This window comes from Salarias fasciatus, chromosome 14 (genome assembly GCF_902148845.1).
Source record: "Salarias fasciatus chromosome 14, fSalaFa1.1, whole genome shotgun sequence".
Taxonomy (NCBI): Eukaryota; Metazoa; Chordata; class Actinopteri; order Blenniiformes; family Blenniidae; genus Salarias; species Salarias fasciatus.
Genome location: NC_043758.1, coordinates 4,693,938 through 4,707,736, shown reverse-complemented (window position 1 = coordinate 4,707,736; position 13,799 = coordinate 4,693,938). Strand labels below are relative to the sequence as shown.

At 43.5% G+C, this 13,799-nt stretch overlaps 1 protein-coding gene across 2 annotated transcripts in view; it reads left to right on the top strand.

The window, feature by feature from the left end:
* tyw1 (tRNA-yW synthesizing protein 1 homolog (S. cerevisiae)) overlaps nucleotides 1-12,183 on the top strand; it is a 67,399-nt gene extending 55,216 nt beyond the window's left edge. For both annotated transcript variants that reach the window (XM_030109027.1, XM_030109028.1), the window contains exons 15-16: nucleotides 3,263-3,430; nucleotides 11,245-12,183. In XM_030109027.1, coding sequence (XP_029964887.1) covers nucleotides 3,263-3,430; nucleotides 11,245-11,466 — 390 coding nt within the window. In that variant the 3' untranslated portion in view covers nucleotides 11,467-12,183. The remainder of the gene's footprint in view (nucleotides 1-3,262; nucleotides 3,431-11,244) is intronic.
* Nucleotides 12,184-13,799: the final 1,616 nt, after the last annotated feature.

The window sequence follows — 13,799 nt, the reverse complement described above, 5'->3', positions numbered from 1 at the left end:
CAGAATTGCCGGTTGGCTTCCATATTTTCAGAGCCGATGTGAGAGAGAACCTGCTTTTTTATGAGAACAGGTGTTTTTCATCAGAGTGAGTTTGGTAAAAGTGAAGAAAGCTGCCAAATGTTTACTGGGATTAATCAATCATTTAATAATGTCAGACAGGATATTTACACATTTCTGGTTCTGTTATAAATTGACCTCAACAATGCCCCAACTTCATAAGGGTTTAAGAAAGTTCTAAAGCTTTTCACTGTATTGCAAAAAAATAAAAGAAAAGAAAAGAAACTTGCTTTGCATTCATTGGTCTTTCAACGATGGAGCGACTCCTGCTGAGTAGCGGCTGTTTAGAGTCACCAGTTAACCTCAAATCAACGTGTTTGGACTTTGGAAGCAAACCAGAGTACCTGAGGAGAAAACCTCCACACACAGGGAGAACATGCAGACTCCAGCCTGCAATCGAACTGGGGACAGTGTCGCTGTGAGGCGGCAGTGCGAAACACTGCACCAGCGAGCGACCCACATCACGACATGAACTGTTACATTCCACACCACATGTTAATGTGAAATCTGGAGAGTGACGCCGCCGCTTGATTCCCGCTCTGGTTTCCATCTTTTTTTTCTTTTTATAACATTTCTGGTGGAATTAAAGTCACAGGAGCTCGACTCCATGCTGCACTGGTTCACTTTTTAAATTCACGCCTGTATTCTCTGCAGAACTAGTCTTTTTCCCCTCTCTGTCAGTGTGTTTGCTTACACACACACATCCTCCTCTTGCCAACATATCCGTAAACACAAACACGCGTTTACTCCCGTCTCTCCTCTGAGATACCTGGGTGAGGATCAGATAGCGCTCTGGCCCGCCGATCACAGGAGGACTGGAGCACGGCTGCTGCTTTGGCTGCTTTACGCTGACACACAGGTGCTGTGTGTCTGTGTGTGTGTGTGTGTGTGTGTGTGAGTTTAGGAACTTGTGTGTGTGTTTATTAAGACCCGTGAGGGTTTTGAGAGTGGAGACGCTTTAACCAGCCCTCCTTTAAAGAGCCATTTCCTGGCTTTAGTGCGGGTTTAGCCTCCAGCCTGACATGGAATCTGAAGCTAAAAGTTACAGCTGTACATTTTGCCTAAAGCATAAATGAATAAACACACAAACACTCAGCGTCGTTCCTGTTCAGAGACCCTGTGCACATTTTCTTGAGACAGAAAGTGATACAGCCCGTCACTTCTTCTGTCTGTGGAGCGATTCTCCACTTGGCCTCGTCTGTGAAAACACTACATTTGGAAAATGAAGACAAATAGAATGAAATATTCATGAATCTTCACCACTTGGACTCAAACACTCAGACTCTGATTTCCTCTTGGAGGAAAAAGGGAACAGAGTGGATTGAATGGAAATCGAAAGTGAATAGAGAGTTGAAATAGACGGAGAGAACTTTAAATGAGACACAGCATAAAATAATTCAAAGATAGGATTTAAAGTTATGAAGTAAAATGAAGTCAGTATTATGGATTTGTCCCACGATCTTGGAAAAAGCAAAATGTTTTCATTTTTTTTTTTGGGAAAAACTCAAAGTGAGGTTTTCCATCTTTATAGGCTGGAGCGTTTCCTGATGGATGATCTGGAGCAAAACCATGACTCACTCTTTTATTTTACTCTGTTATTCTCTTTCCACGAGCCTCCGCACCTCCAGTCACTTTATCAGGAAAAATCCCTTCGCAAAAGAATAACTGGTGAAATGTATATTATAATGTCTGACGTTTAAAGCACATTGGTGTGTGCTTTATGCTAAACAAGCCTTCTGTTCTCTGATTCATTCATTTCATCAGTATTTCCGTTGATCCACTGGAAAATTAAAAAAGCAGCCTGAATATCCCTCAGTCATGAAACTATTTAAACGTAGGAATAAAACACTGGAGTAAAGGTCATTGTTTGAACTTTACACCCCTTTTCTGCTGTTGTTCTCCCCTCGTTTTCCAGAATGAAGGGAAAACCTGCACACGGTGATTTAGAAGGAAGATAATCACTCCTCTATTGATCATTTCTCTCTGTTCTGCTTCACCTTTGCTTTTCCAGGTTTGGGAGCGTGTGAGACCCTGATTCAGTGTCAGCGCCCCATGAAATAAAACTAATGAGAATAAAGTTCTTAGCAACCTGAGTCTGTTGCGTTTGTGACCTCTGCAGTGTTTATAGTGTGTGATTCAGGGTTTCTGCCCATGAAAGCAGGTTATTAACACAAAGGTCAACCTCATTTTAGCAGCGGGGCCCACAGTGGCAACTGGATACGGAAATACAATAAGAGCCCTGAGTGAGTCCGTGCTAATGTGCGTCTTTAAACGGTAACGATGATTTCAGATGCAGGGCAACGACTCGGGAGCAGATTCTCTGAGGTCCCACAGAAAGCCACCAGTCTGACTCCTCCAAGCCCGTCGGTAGCCGCGGGGGGTGCGGGGGGGGGTCTGGACCACTTGGGGCCGTGCCTCCAGATTTACAGCTATTGATCAGAAAACAGAGCTTTCATCCTGCTGTTTTGATTGATCTGTGCAGCTAAAGCCAGATACTTTTTCACTTCGATTTTTCCCACCACCCAGAAGGGAAATTAGACCTCAGCTTCCAATTGTGGCTGCTGTTGGTAAACCGGCAGGATCAGATGTTTGATCGATTGTACATTAATAAATTGTTACAAAAGCCCAACAAAAATGACTTATAAATATTTATTTACTTTTAAATTTTATCACGGGATTTATTATTTCTGCTGATGAACTGGAAGAATTAATGACATATATTGAATTTTATTTTTCAGGTTTTTCTGTTCAGTTCAGTATCACCACGCACGCTTTCACTCCCTTCACACGTTCATCAGTGACCCCACCCTGTGTCCACACCTCAGGTTCTTAATCGCAGAGCAAACAGAAGGAGCAGGTGTGTAGGTGGTGTGTTTATTGCAGTAGTGGATTGGGGAGCGAGCTCCAGAGTGTGTGGGCAGCGGCCGAACAGATTCAGTCTCCTCGGGTTCGGTGTTTGGTCCTGAGGGCCGTAGAGACGGTCGGAGTCTGAGAACTGGGAGGAGGAGGTGGGATGTGAAGGTGAAGCGGCGCTATTTCATGTAATTAGTTCCTTTTTTAGGGGCTGTATCAATATCAAGACCTCATAAAGAAATGGAGTGTGTGTATTTGTGTAATGTTCTGATTTGCTGGCGTGTTTGCTTCCTCCAGTGTGTGTTTGTCAGACGGAGCTGGGTTTCTAATCCCACCGCTCGTGTGTGTCCAGGGTGTGACGTACTGCGGCGAGAGCTCTGCCAGCACTCTGACCATGGCGAATGTTCCCTGGCACCAGGAAGTGGTCGCCTTCGTCCAGCAGCTGGCCGACATGCTGCCTCAGTATGAGATCGCCTGCGAGCACGAGCACTCCAACTGCTTGCTCATCGCACACACCAAGGTAAGACCCTTCAATGCACATGCATTTGTGGGATGAGCTGCGGAGCTGAGTGTGTTGTAACGTTTTACAAAATCTTCTGAAACAACGTTTTTTGCCGTATCCTTTCGACTTTGGTTTTAAACTTGTGTGTCTGCCTATTCAAATGATTTATCTACATATGCACATCCCACAAATGCACACCCCTTTCAAATGGTTGAATAACCAGTGATCAGACGTTGGAACTGTGTGAGGTGTGTCCAGCAGTGTGTTTTGAGTTTGATAAACCCTTCTCCATATAAAAGGTTTTTAAGGTGGAGCCATTGAAACAAGCACTAAAGCCATGGACTTTTTTCTTACTGCCATCCTTTCAGATTCCCAGCAGCAACATAAGAGATGAGCAACGGATAATTCTAATATAATGAATCAAAGAAAGTCTTAAATGTCACATGGAAGAGGAAGAATCCGCTGCTTTTTGAAGCTCTTTTTTTTTTTTTTTTTTTGTCTGGTTTGATCACTGATATCGTTCAGTCTCCCGTCTGCCCTCTTTTTGAAACATGCAGCCGTCAGAGTGGTTTTCGTCTCGCTCCCTGAGACCGTATCGGCCGCTGCTGGCTGCCGCAGACAGAAGCTGTCCGTCAATAATTGATGAAGGATGATTAAATGTTTTCTTGGCTCTCTGAAGACCGTCGGCACACAAACACACAGATATAAACTGCTGGCTGCGCTCGGTGGATTAGCTGGGTTTATTTTTAAGTGCACAAACTCCTGATCCTGCTTTGTTTTTATTTACTTGCGGCTTGTTTTCTCAGGATTGCTTCCACAGTTACTCACCTGCCTGCTAAAAATGCTTCTCAGGACTTATTATGGGGAAAAGGCACATGAAGTAAAAACTGCAAAAGAACAGAAGCTAAAACTCATCAATATTGCTTTTTTTTTTTTTTTTTTTTTTTTTACTAAACAGATATCAAACAGGATTTGGCCACCCTTACATTAAAATGTGCTCTTCTGCATTGGAATTTGAATATTTTGGTCTGCTGTGGTTCATGAAAACCCATCAGCTGTGAAAATGCCAAACTATTATTTCATTTCTGGTGATGACACGTACAAACACACACACACACACACACACACACACCACTTAGAAGCAAAAAAAGCTTTTAAAAACTGTTGTTCACTCAATTCCTCTCCACTTCTCTCACACACCAGCATGGACGCAATCAATATTTCACTGAACCAATTTCCTCTTTCCTCGCCTCCCATTCCAGCTCTTTCTCGTTCTTTCTTTCTTTCTTTCTTTCTTTCTTTCTTTCTTTCTTTCTTTCTTTTTGGTCCTGCTACATTTCTCTCAGGAACACAACTGTGCAACACTTTCATTCATTTGCACCTCTTCACCTACAAATGTGTCACACACACACACACACACACACACACACACACACACACATGCGTGCGCGCTCCTTTCCCCTTCCTGCTCTGTCAGGCAGACGCGCTGCCGGTGCTCAGTGCTGTTCGAGCCTGTTTAATCCGAGCACTGGCTGAATCACCATGAGAAAAATGAACAGCGTTTTGCACTCAGCGTGTTTTCGAGGCTATTTAAGCATCAATGGGGAATTTCATTTCATGGAAGGAGTTTTAAAAAAAATCACAAATAACAGGAGGGAAGAACTTCAATTTGAAGTTCGCATCCCTCCTTTTTTTGTCCTGCTTTCCATTTTGTCCTGGATGCTCACACTTGAAAAAGTTATTTTTTTTATTTTTTTTTTGTATGCTTGTGCTGGCTGCAAGAACATTTATGAGCTAAAATATACGAGGAGACTGAACAAAAAACTGATGTACTCGTACATTTAGAGGCAGTGGATTTGTACCCAGAAGAAAGAAAACAACCAAAAAGACAGTCGTGACATTTGAGAAGAAACATTATCTGTCTCACGGAAATGGATTCAGTTGAACATAAAAGCCAAAAACTCTGTGTAGAAAGTGTTTAGAGAAATGCTGATAATCAGAGAAAGGGGTTACGGCTGGTAATAAATGTGGATCATATTCATTACATTGAGTTTTCTGCACCAAATCCCGACTAGCAGGTGCTAAAAAACCATATTTTCCTTTTGTTTTCATCAGTTTCTGCATCTTCATGGCTGCTTTACTGTTTTTCTGGTTTTTTTATCACTTATTTTAAAAGAAAAAAATCAAGCTGGGGACACATTTACACATAGTGGCTAATAAACTGCTTTGATATTGGTAAATTTTCCACTTCGGTTCAGCGGTTTATTGTCCCCAGTCAGAGGAATATCCTCGCAACGGTCACACAGCGTGAGTATTGTCTCCTAAAGTGGCGTCTGGCTATTCCATGGGATTTATTCCATTGTGGCGGATTTGGCCGTGTTTCTCCAGCACTTTTAACGAAGAGAATAAAACCTCACATTCAGTACAGCTGACCTCATTTCAAGGAGACTAAAATAATTCCTTGTCAGAACCGGTTCCAATTTACACGCCGCCTGTGTTATTGTCGTCTGTGTGGTGACAAAAGCCTTAAATAATGAAAAGTTTCTCCATTTATTAGTAATGGCGATCAATTCAAATGACAAAGCTGCTTCAAACAGTGAATTTAAATTTCCTCATTGAAGGAAACACCTTCAAATCTCCACAGGGAGTCTGAAGTTACCTGTTTTTAGAGCAAATGTGTGAAACCTGGACCTCATATCATCTTGAAGACAGAAGCATGTTTTCTCCAAATATAACAAAGAAGAGGTTTAGAATGAGGAAGCTGTTTTTAGGTATGAGCAGTTAAACTGACGCTTTTGCTTCTTCAGGGTTTTAAACATGAATAAATCACCGTGAGGCTAAATTAGACTCCAGTTTGAAATTTTGATAACTACTTTATTTAGGTGAAGGATCTCATTTGTATTGCGTGCGTGTGTGTGTGTGCGTGTGTGTCGTTGCATGCAATCTCGTGTGCACTTAACTATTGTTCTTGTAACACACACAGTCGCCATTGTGATGCACACAGTGCAAGAAATATTACAACAACACAAAAACTCAACACCACTGTGAATCACCGTCACAGAAGTTTAAACAAGAAACAAGACAGTTTGATGAAAGCAAAAAAAATAAATAAATAAAAATTCCCTGCTAATGCGAGGAGGTAAAAGAAACACGTGTGCCTGCAAAAACTACCGAACTGGACTACGGTAAGCAAGTATGAACGCTTCATTACGTTCCACCTTGAATCACATCTGATAATTGAAATCATGCACTGGCCGGAAAAAGACAGAAAAGCAGCAGGAAGAGCGAAGACACAAAGGAAGTAGAGAGGAGGAATTTAGAATCAAAATAAAATTAAAGTTTAATCAAAAACTAGACGCTTGAATGCCTCTCAGTACCTTCTATGTAAATATTTACGTGTGCGTGCGTGTGTGTGTGTATGTGTGTTTTTGGGCGGTCATCAATAATCCAGCAGGTTTTGGGAGCTGAAGGCATTTTTCGGCTCCTCCTGCGTCGCCGGCTCCGATGTTTTGCCGTTAAGTGTCTTCGGTGGCCTGAATCTTTCCTGCAGCTCGGCTCTGGGCAGGAAGTGAATCCAGGATATGATTTCCTCCAGGTTTTAATGTCAGCTTACATAACGGAGGAGCTTAAAACGCAGCTCAGAAAAACACAGCGGTCTCATTCTGCGGCTCCAGTCCAACCCTTCAACACATAAGTGTCTTTTTGATGAGATTTCTCTTCCTGTTGTTTCCAAACTTTCTATATGAGCCTTTAACTTCTTTTCTCTTTTTTTGTCTGCGTCTGAGCCGACGCTCCAGGGCGTGTGCGTTTGTCACAAATGTCCCACTCCTGGCATCGTGGGATTGATCCGACCGATCGGATGAGTTTATTCAGTGATAAATCCGGAGAATGTGATCTCACAGTTGTTAATGATTCAGTTCAAAGGACTGTTTGAAGGCAGATACTGGTGTGTGTTTTCACACGAAGCTTCCTCCTGTTGGGGGTATTCGAGAACGCTGTCCTCAACGCTCGCCATCATCCTGAAAGCAAGAAGCCGCGTCGACCTGACCGACGGCTTCGTTCTGCTGCTCAGACTCTTTGGCTGTTTGCAGAGTCGTCAGCTGAACAAGTATTTTTTCCCACCACCAGAAACATTACCGTAACTTCCTTTCTTTACCTTTCCTCTTTGACATGATGTGCTTCATCAGTCACTGTTGTTCATGCTGTACTCAGAGAATTAAAGAAACACCAATAACTAATAGTTGTTTACCTGTCTACATATTTATCCATCATGATCCCGTTTCATGTTTTCATCACAAGAAGAAAACCTCGTCGGCCTGATTGCATCTGCGCTTAGTAAGTTCTTACAAAAACAAAACAGGATTACATTGTACACAGGGTTGGGAGGGTTACTTTTAAATTGTAATCCGGTACAATTACAAGTTACTTGTCAAAAAATGTAATCAGTAACTTACTCTAATTACTTCGATTAAAAAGTAACGTACCAGATTATTTGTAGTTACTTTTAGATTACTTCACCAGCAAACATAAAAATAAAGACAAATACAATGTGTCGTCCTCACAGTGTAGTGACAGCTCTACACAGTCAACACTAAATGCTCTGAGTGTTGTGAACTCTGCTGAACTCTGTGTGTTCAGCTCCAATTAATACCAACAACATGACCTCCTCCAAACCTATTGAGAATGTGACTTTCTGTCTCTCTGACTCAGGATCAGAACTATCAGTTCAGACTGTTCCTCTAGTAGTTCTCCAGTCCAGCAGCACCAGGAGCCGCATTGACGGTGTTAACTCACATTTATATTATATCCTCAGTCTGCTGTGTAGCTGTACTGCTGCAGTGAGGAGCAGTGCTTTGTGTTCAGGTCGGCCATGCAAAGCATTTTTTCAAGAGTACAGAATTCATTCATTCCTCAGTGACAGAAGGAAACATGCAGTCTCCAGTAAATCCTCCATACAGGCAGAAGATATTATTGCCTCCATCAGATTCCTCTGAGTTCAGCCTGGTGAGGCTGTGGTTCTCAGCAGCAGGTTACTGACAGGTTAGCAGGCTAACAACGCTTTAGCTTCACTGTGAGTTCAGGTGTGTATCATACCTGTAGATCAGAGGTCGGCAACCTTGATGTCATGGAGTGCCAGTTAAAAATGTTCTCATCAATGTGTGTGCCATTATCAACTAAAACGCAAGTTAACATAAAATACAAGAAGATTTCTAACATACCTGGAAATTTACTCCATTCAGATAAAGCACAAAAATCCTATCTTTAAAGATATTTTTTCTGTTATTAACTCCAAAAAGTGCTCTCATAAACTTTGTGCTTTGTGCTCCGCATGCCGATGTCTCGAATTAACTGGTGCCCGTGTTAACTTGTGACCAATAGATGACTGATACTTGTAGTCGTTCTAGCGAACATTGGTTATCTACAGTTACAGTGAATGTGTAAGTTTAAATTCTTTTTTAGTCTTACTTTAACAACTGCTGTTATCAGCATGTATTTACACAGAATTCCGCTGTCACTCGTTAACACGGGAACCAGTTAATCCATAACACCGGCGGGGCGATCGCTCGTATTTCTGCTGCGGAGCTCTTTGAACAACTCGCTGTTGCGCGATTTGCTTCCATCTCGCCTCTCCAGTGTTTTTTCTCTCGGGGTTTTTATTTTAAAAAGTGATTTTCAATCCCCGTCGTGTTCTTCTGCTTGCTTTTGAACTGTCCTGCTTCCTGTTTACTGCGCACGTCCAAACGTCACTACGTACGAGGGAACGCATGCACGGAATAAATAATACCCCGTTTTTTCCAGTCTGCTGTCAGGCACGGAGGGGATTATCAATTGGTGTACACCACCTTGTACAATCGGGGCCTCATCTGACTGAAATACAAAATGTCTACATTTCCAGCCAGAAGAGTTTCTCTCCCTGGAGCAGCCATGACTCCAGCAGCAGGTGGTAAAATTCATGGCATCGCGGGTTGTTTCAGTCACGGTTAAACAGAGCTGCGGGCTGCTCCAAGACAGCGGTGGATGCGGCATCTTTCATTTATATATCTACGGTGTCTATTGTTTATAGATCTACGATGTGGCGGTTTGTGCCGTAAAGTGTCACAATGTGTGTATACGGCGCGTATGTCTGTTGTTGCTGGTATATTCCGTCTCATTTTCAAAAGTAATCCTGCTCAGTAATCCGTGTTTTTATCAGAAGTACCTGTAACGAGATTACGTGTGTTTTGCGTGTACTGTAACAGATTACAGTTTACAGTTAGTTTTTTGTATCCTGACTACGTAACGCCGTTACATGTAATCCGTTACTCCCCAACCCTGGTTGTACATATAAAACACAGCGAACACACATTACATTAAAAGTAAATGTGATTGACTCAGACACAGAACAGCCTGAGATTTTAGAGGTTTGTTTTGCACTTGATGAGTGTTTGTGTCCGTAGAGAGAAACTTCCTCACAGCCTTCAGAGGTTAATACCCCCCAAACCCCAACACTGACATGGGATTTACCCCCATATATTTGCATATCAGTTAGATTAGTGCACGTCTGTGTTTCCTCTGCGAACAAGAACCCTTAAATCTTTCAGTTCATACAAGCTGCCTTTGCTTTTCTACCATCCTGATTTCTTCCTTTCCGGAGTTTTCTCTGTCCATGGATATGTGATACCACTGGTGACCTGTGGGGGCAGTGCTGAGCAGTGTAGCTCACGTATGAAGGGCAAAAGGAACAAAGGAGGAAACAAACCTGAGTTGAAAAATGATTTAAATGAGTTTTCCATTTCCCTACATAGAAATACATCTGCAGCGTTGCGCCGTCTGGAGATCAGGACAAAGAAGCTTCAGATGAACCGTTTGGAAACGTCTTCAATAGTGAAGAAGAAAGCATAAGACAAATGATCAGTCGACTAGACCAGAAATTAATTCTGCAGTGCAGCAACTTTTGAAACAAGAGTTTTTTTTAAAGTTCTGTGAAAACAGCAGGGAGCCTCAGCGCAGAGCTGCAGAGCTGCAGGCTCCTTTTCTCCAGTCGACCCGGGGTGGATTAGAGAGGTTTTCCAACCGTTTACTGCATTTTAAAGTTCATCCTCGACCCACAGCTGAGCTGAAGTCTACCAGGACGGCTTTAGAGGGCAGGGAGGCCAACTTGCAAGTTGAAATCCCACAGCAGCAGGTTGCCACTGTGAGTCCCTGAAGATTGAAAAACTCTGATTAGACTGTTAGTAAACTTAGTTAAAGATTAGTGAAGACTTACTGATCCTCTCCATCTCCACTCAGTTTTTCCCACCTTTGCCGACAACAGCAGTGTCGTATTAGCTTGAGAGCACTGTTGCATGCTGGGAAAGCGGAGGTCATGCTCCTCATCGTTTGGTAAAACAAACCGCTCAGAGAGGCAGAATGGCGTCAGTTCACTCTCCTCCACTCCGCTGTCCATTCATCTCCCTCTTGTCTCCACTTCGGTACGACGGATGGACAATCCGGGGAAGAAACGGGAAACAGTCAGTGATTGGAGGAATGGGGTTGGTGGGGGGGGGGGGGGTCCACGACCTTTTGAAGAAAGACCGAATGCAACGGCGAGTGAGGAGTGATGAACTGGGACGGGACTGGGATTAAAAACAAATGAAGGGCTGTGCTCACTTCAAAGGTCATTTTTAACAAAAATGAATGTACAGAAGGAAACACTGATTCCTCTGATGTATCATGACCAAACCGAGTGTGTTTGTGTTCAGCTCGAAGCAGGTGTTGTAATTAAAGGAGTTCCCGAAGCTTCGTTGGTTCCTCAGCGATCCGTGAAAGCCGCTCCGTCACCCGCCTCTCCGTGTCTCCGCCCTCTCTTTCAGTTCAAGGTGGAGGGCGAGTGGTGGACGTGGATCGACTACCAGCGTTTCCAGGAGCTGGTCGAAGCGCACGAGGAGAGCGGCGGCCAGCGGAGCTTCTCCGCCTCGGACTACATGGCCAAGACTCCGAGCTGGGCTCTGTTTGGCGCCCGGGAGCAAGGCTTCGACCCGGCCGACACGCGCTTCCAGCGCCGCAACAAGACCAAAGACATCTCAGGCTGTTGACCGGCGCCCGGCACATGTTCAGGGTACTTTTAGTGTTCGTGTTTTTATTTCCGTTTCAGTTTAGTTTACTTGTTTGTGTGCACTGCTGCTTTTGTGGAATTTCTTTTCTTGTGTTTTAAATTTGGATTTTTGCCCTCGAGATCAGCAAAAAGCTGCAAAGAAACAAAAAACCAATCCTTCACACATTCCCCTTCACCGTCGTTTGTTTTTCTACATGTGTTCACATGTTTCGCACGTCCCACTTTTACAAAGTCTGATTATCACAAATGTCAATGACTTTGATCTTTATAATCACCTGGCAGCATCAGGGAATATTTCAATTAAAGTTGAACCTTCAGGTGGTTTATTTACTCACCTAATTGCTGGTTGTTTTTTTTTTCCTTCTTTTTTTTTTCCTGTGAGAATCCGGGAATCTGTCGCAGCTGAACAGACAGGACGTGATTAGCATGTAGAGGATGACGCCCTGCGTCCTCCTCAGGTTGTCAGGAGGATTTACACACCTCCTCCAGACACTTTAGCCCCTGAGCCCAGTCAGTGCAGCCACAGTCTCTGAAGTGATGGAGGGGGGGCATTAAGGCACTGGGACAGGCTCTTCACAGCTTCTCATCGCCCCCCTTACTTCACACTTTCAGCACAACGGTTTTGCTTTGCTTGGTTTCACCTGTTTGAGCCGAGAAGGCGGGGAATATGCTGCTTTTGCCAGATGTAGTTACTGAAAACAGTTAAAAATGCTAAGGAATGAAGAACTTCAGGCATCATATAAAGAGGCCCATCTGTCTTTTGGGTCTCAGTAAAATAGACGGTGGTCGGTGAAATGAACCGTTTCTGAAGTGTTCATCTGATTTGCTGTATGTGAATGAAATGGGAAATGTAATTTCTTGGGTCTGTTTTGGTTCGTTCTCTGAGTTCACTGATGTCGCAGAGGCTCCCTGCAGGTTTGTGGATGTTTTACTGTAATAAATGTATTTGGAATAAAGCTCCTTGTTTTCTGTTGGTTCATCACACAGCCCTCTTAAGAAAGGCTTCTTCACGCTTTTCTGAGCATGTTTCAAATGATGCTCCTGAATGAATAAATATTAATGCATGTATCCAAATTCATCCTAACCGGTTAGAATCACATTAGTGAGGAAGTTCTGAAACATTTCTGAAAACACTCTGGAAAGATGTGACTCAGGGTTTTAAAACTCCAACTAACACTTTCATCTACTCATCAAGGTTGATGTGGAGATGGAAGCAAGTGCAAAGCAGTTTAAAGCCACGTGTGTCATGAAGCTGAAAAGTTTACCGCTACACAAGGGAGCCAAGGCAGGAGGGAATGTGTAAGTTTGATGGCTTTGTAGGTTCGATGGCCGATAACATGCACGATAGGTCAGTCCTCCAGTCAGGTGATCCTGATCATTAGCCTGGCTCCACATCTGGAGATGGGTCCCCGGGCGCTCTCGGCAGCTCCCCCCTGCTCCTTACGGAATGCTTCAGTGGCATCGAGGGATGGGTTAAATGCAGAGGATGAATTTCGTTGTACATTCAGTGTATAATGACAAATAAAGCACCTTTATCCTTTACCTTTATGTCTCCTGGAGCGAGTACAGCGCCACCATGCAGCAGCTTTTCAAACGGGCTGGAGTCAGAGGAGGCAGCGATGGCTGATGCCTCATGTTTACCAGCATGTAAAACAGTGTGAAACACCCACTAATAAGATGACTGAACTTTGATATTTGATCGAAAGTTATGTATATGTCTAAATATATTAAAAAATAAAAAAAGTGGAGCGTCATCAGCATAGAGGTTTTACATGGAAATTTGCACTGTGAGCTCCATTTGTACGAGGGGGGACCCAAAAAAAAAACGGACTGTGGTTATAAAAAAAAATCAAGAATGATTTCAGACTTTTGGCCGTTATACGTTGCTATAGCATAGCCTTAAGCATAACTGTGAAAAATTTCACCTCCCAAAGACACACAGGCAGCTCACACGCAGTGTTTATGTTACTACAGTCTCGCTCCCTTCTTCGAAAAATCCCAAAATGACGGAACCCATTGATAAGTGAGACCAGCCGGCTAGCATCAGACTTTGTTTTTTGCTGGGAAAAACAGCAACAGAAACACTCACCATGATCCAGAGCGCGTACAAAGATGAGGCTCTGGGGAGAACACAGGTCTTCGAGTGGTATGGGCGCTTTTAGAGTGGTCAGATGTCCATCGAAGACTCGCCTCGCTCCGGTCGACCCTCCACCGCCCGCACGGAGGAAAATATCCGCAAAATCGAAGCTGTGGTCATGGCAGATCGACGCAGGACCATCGATGAGATCGAGCATTTGACAGGGATCTCCTGGA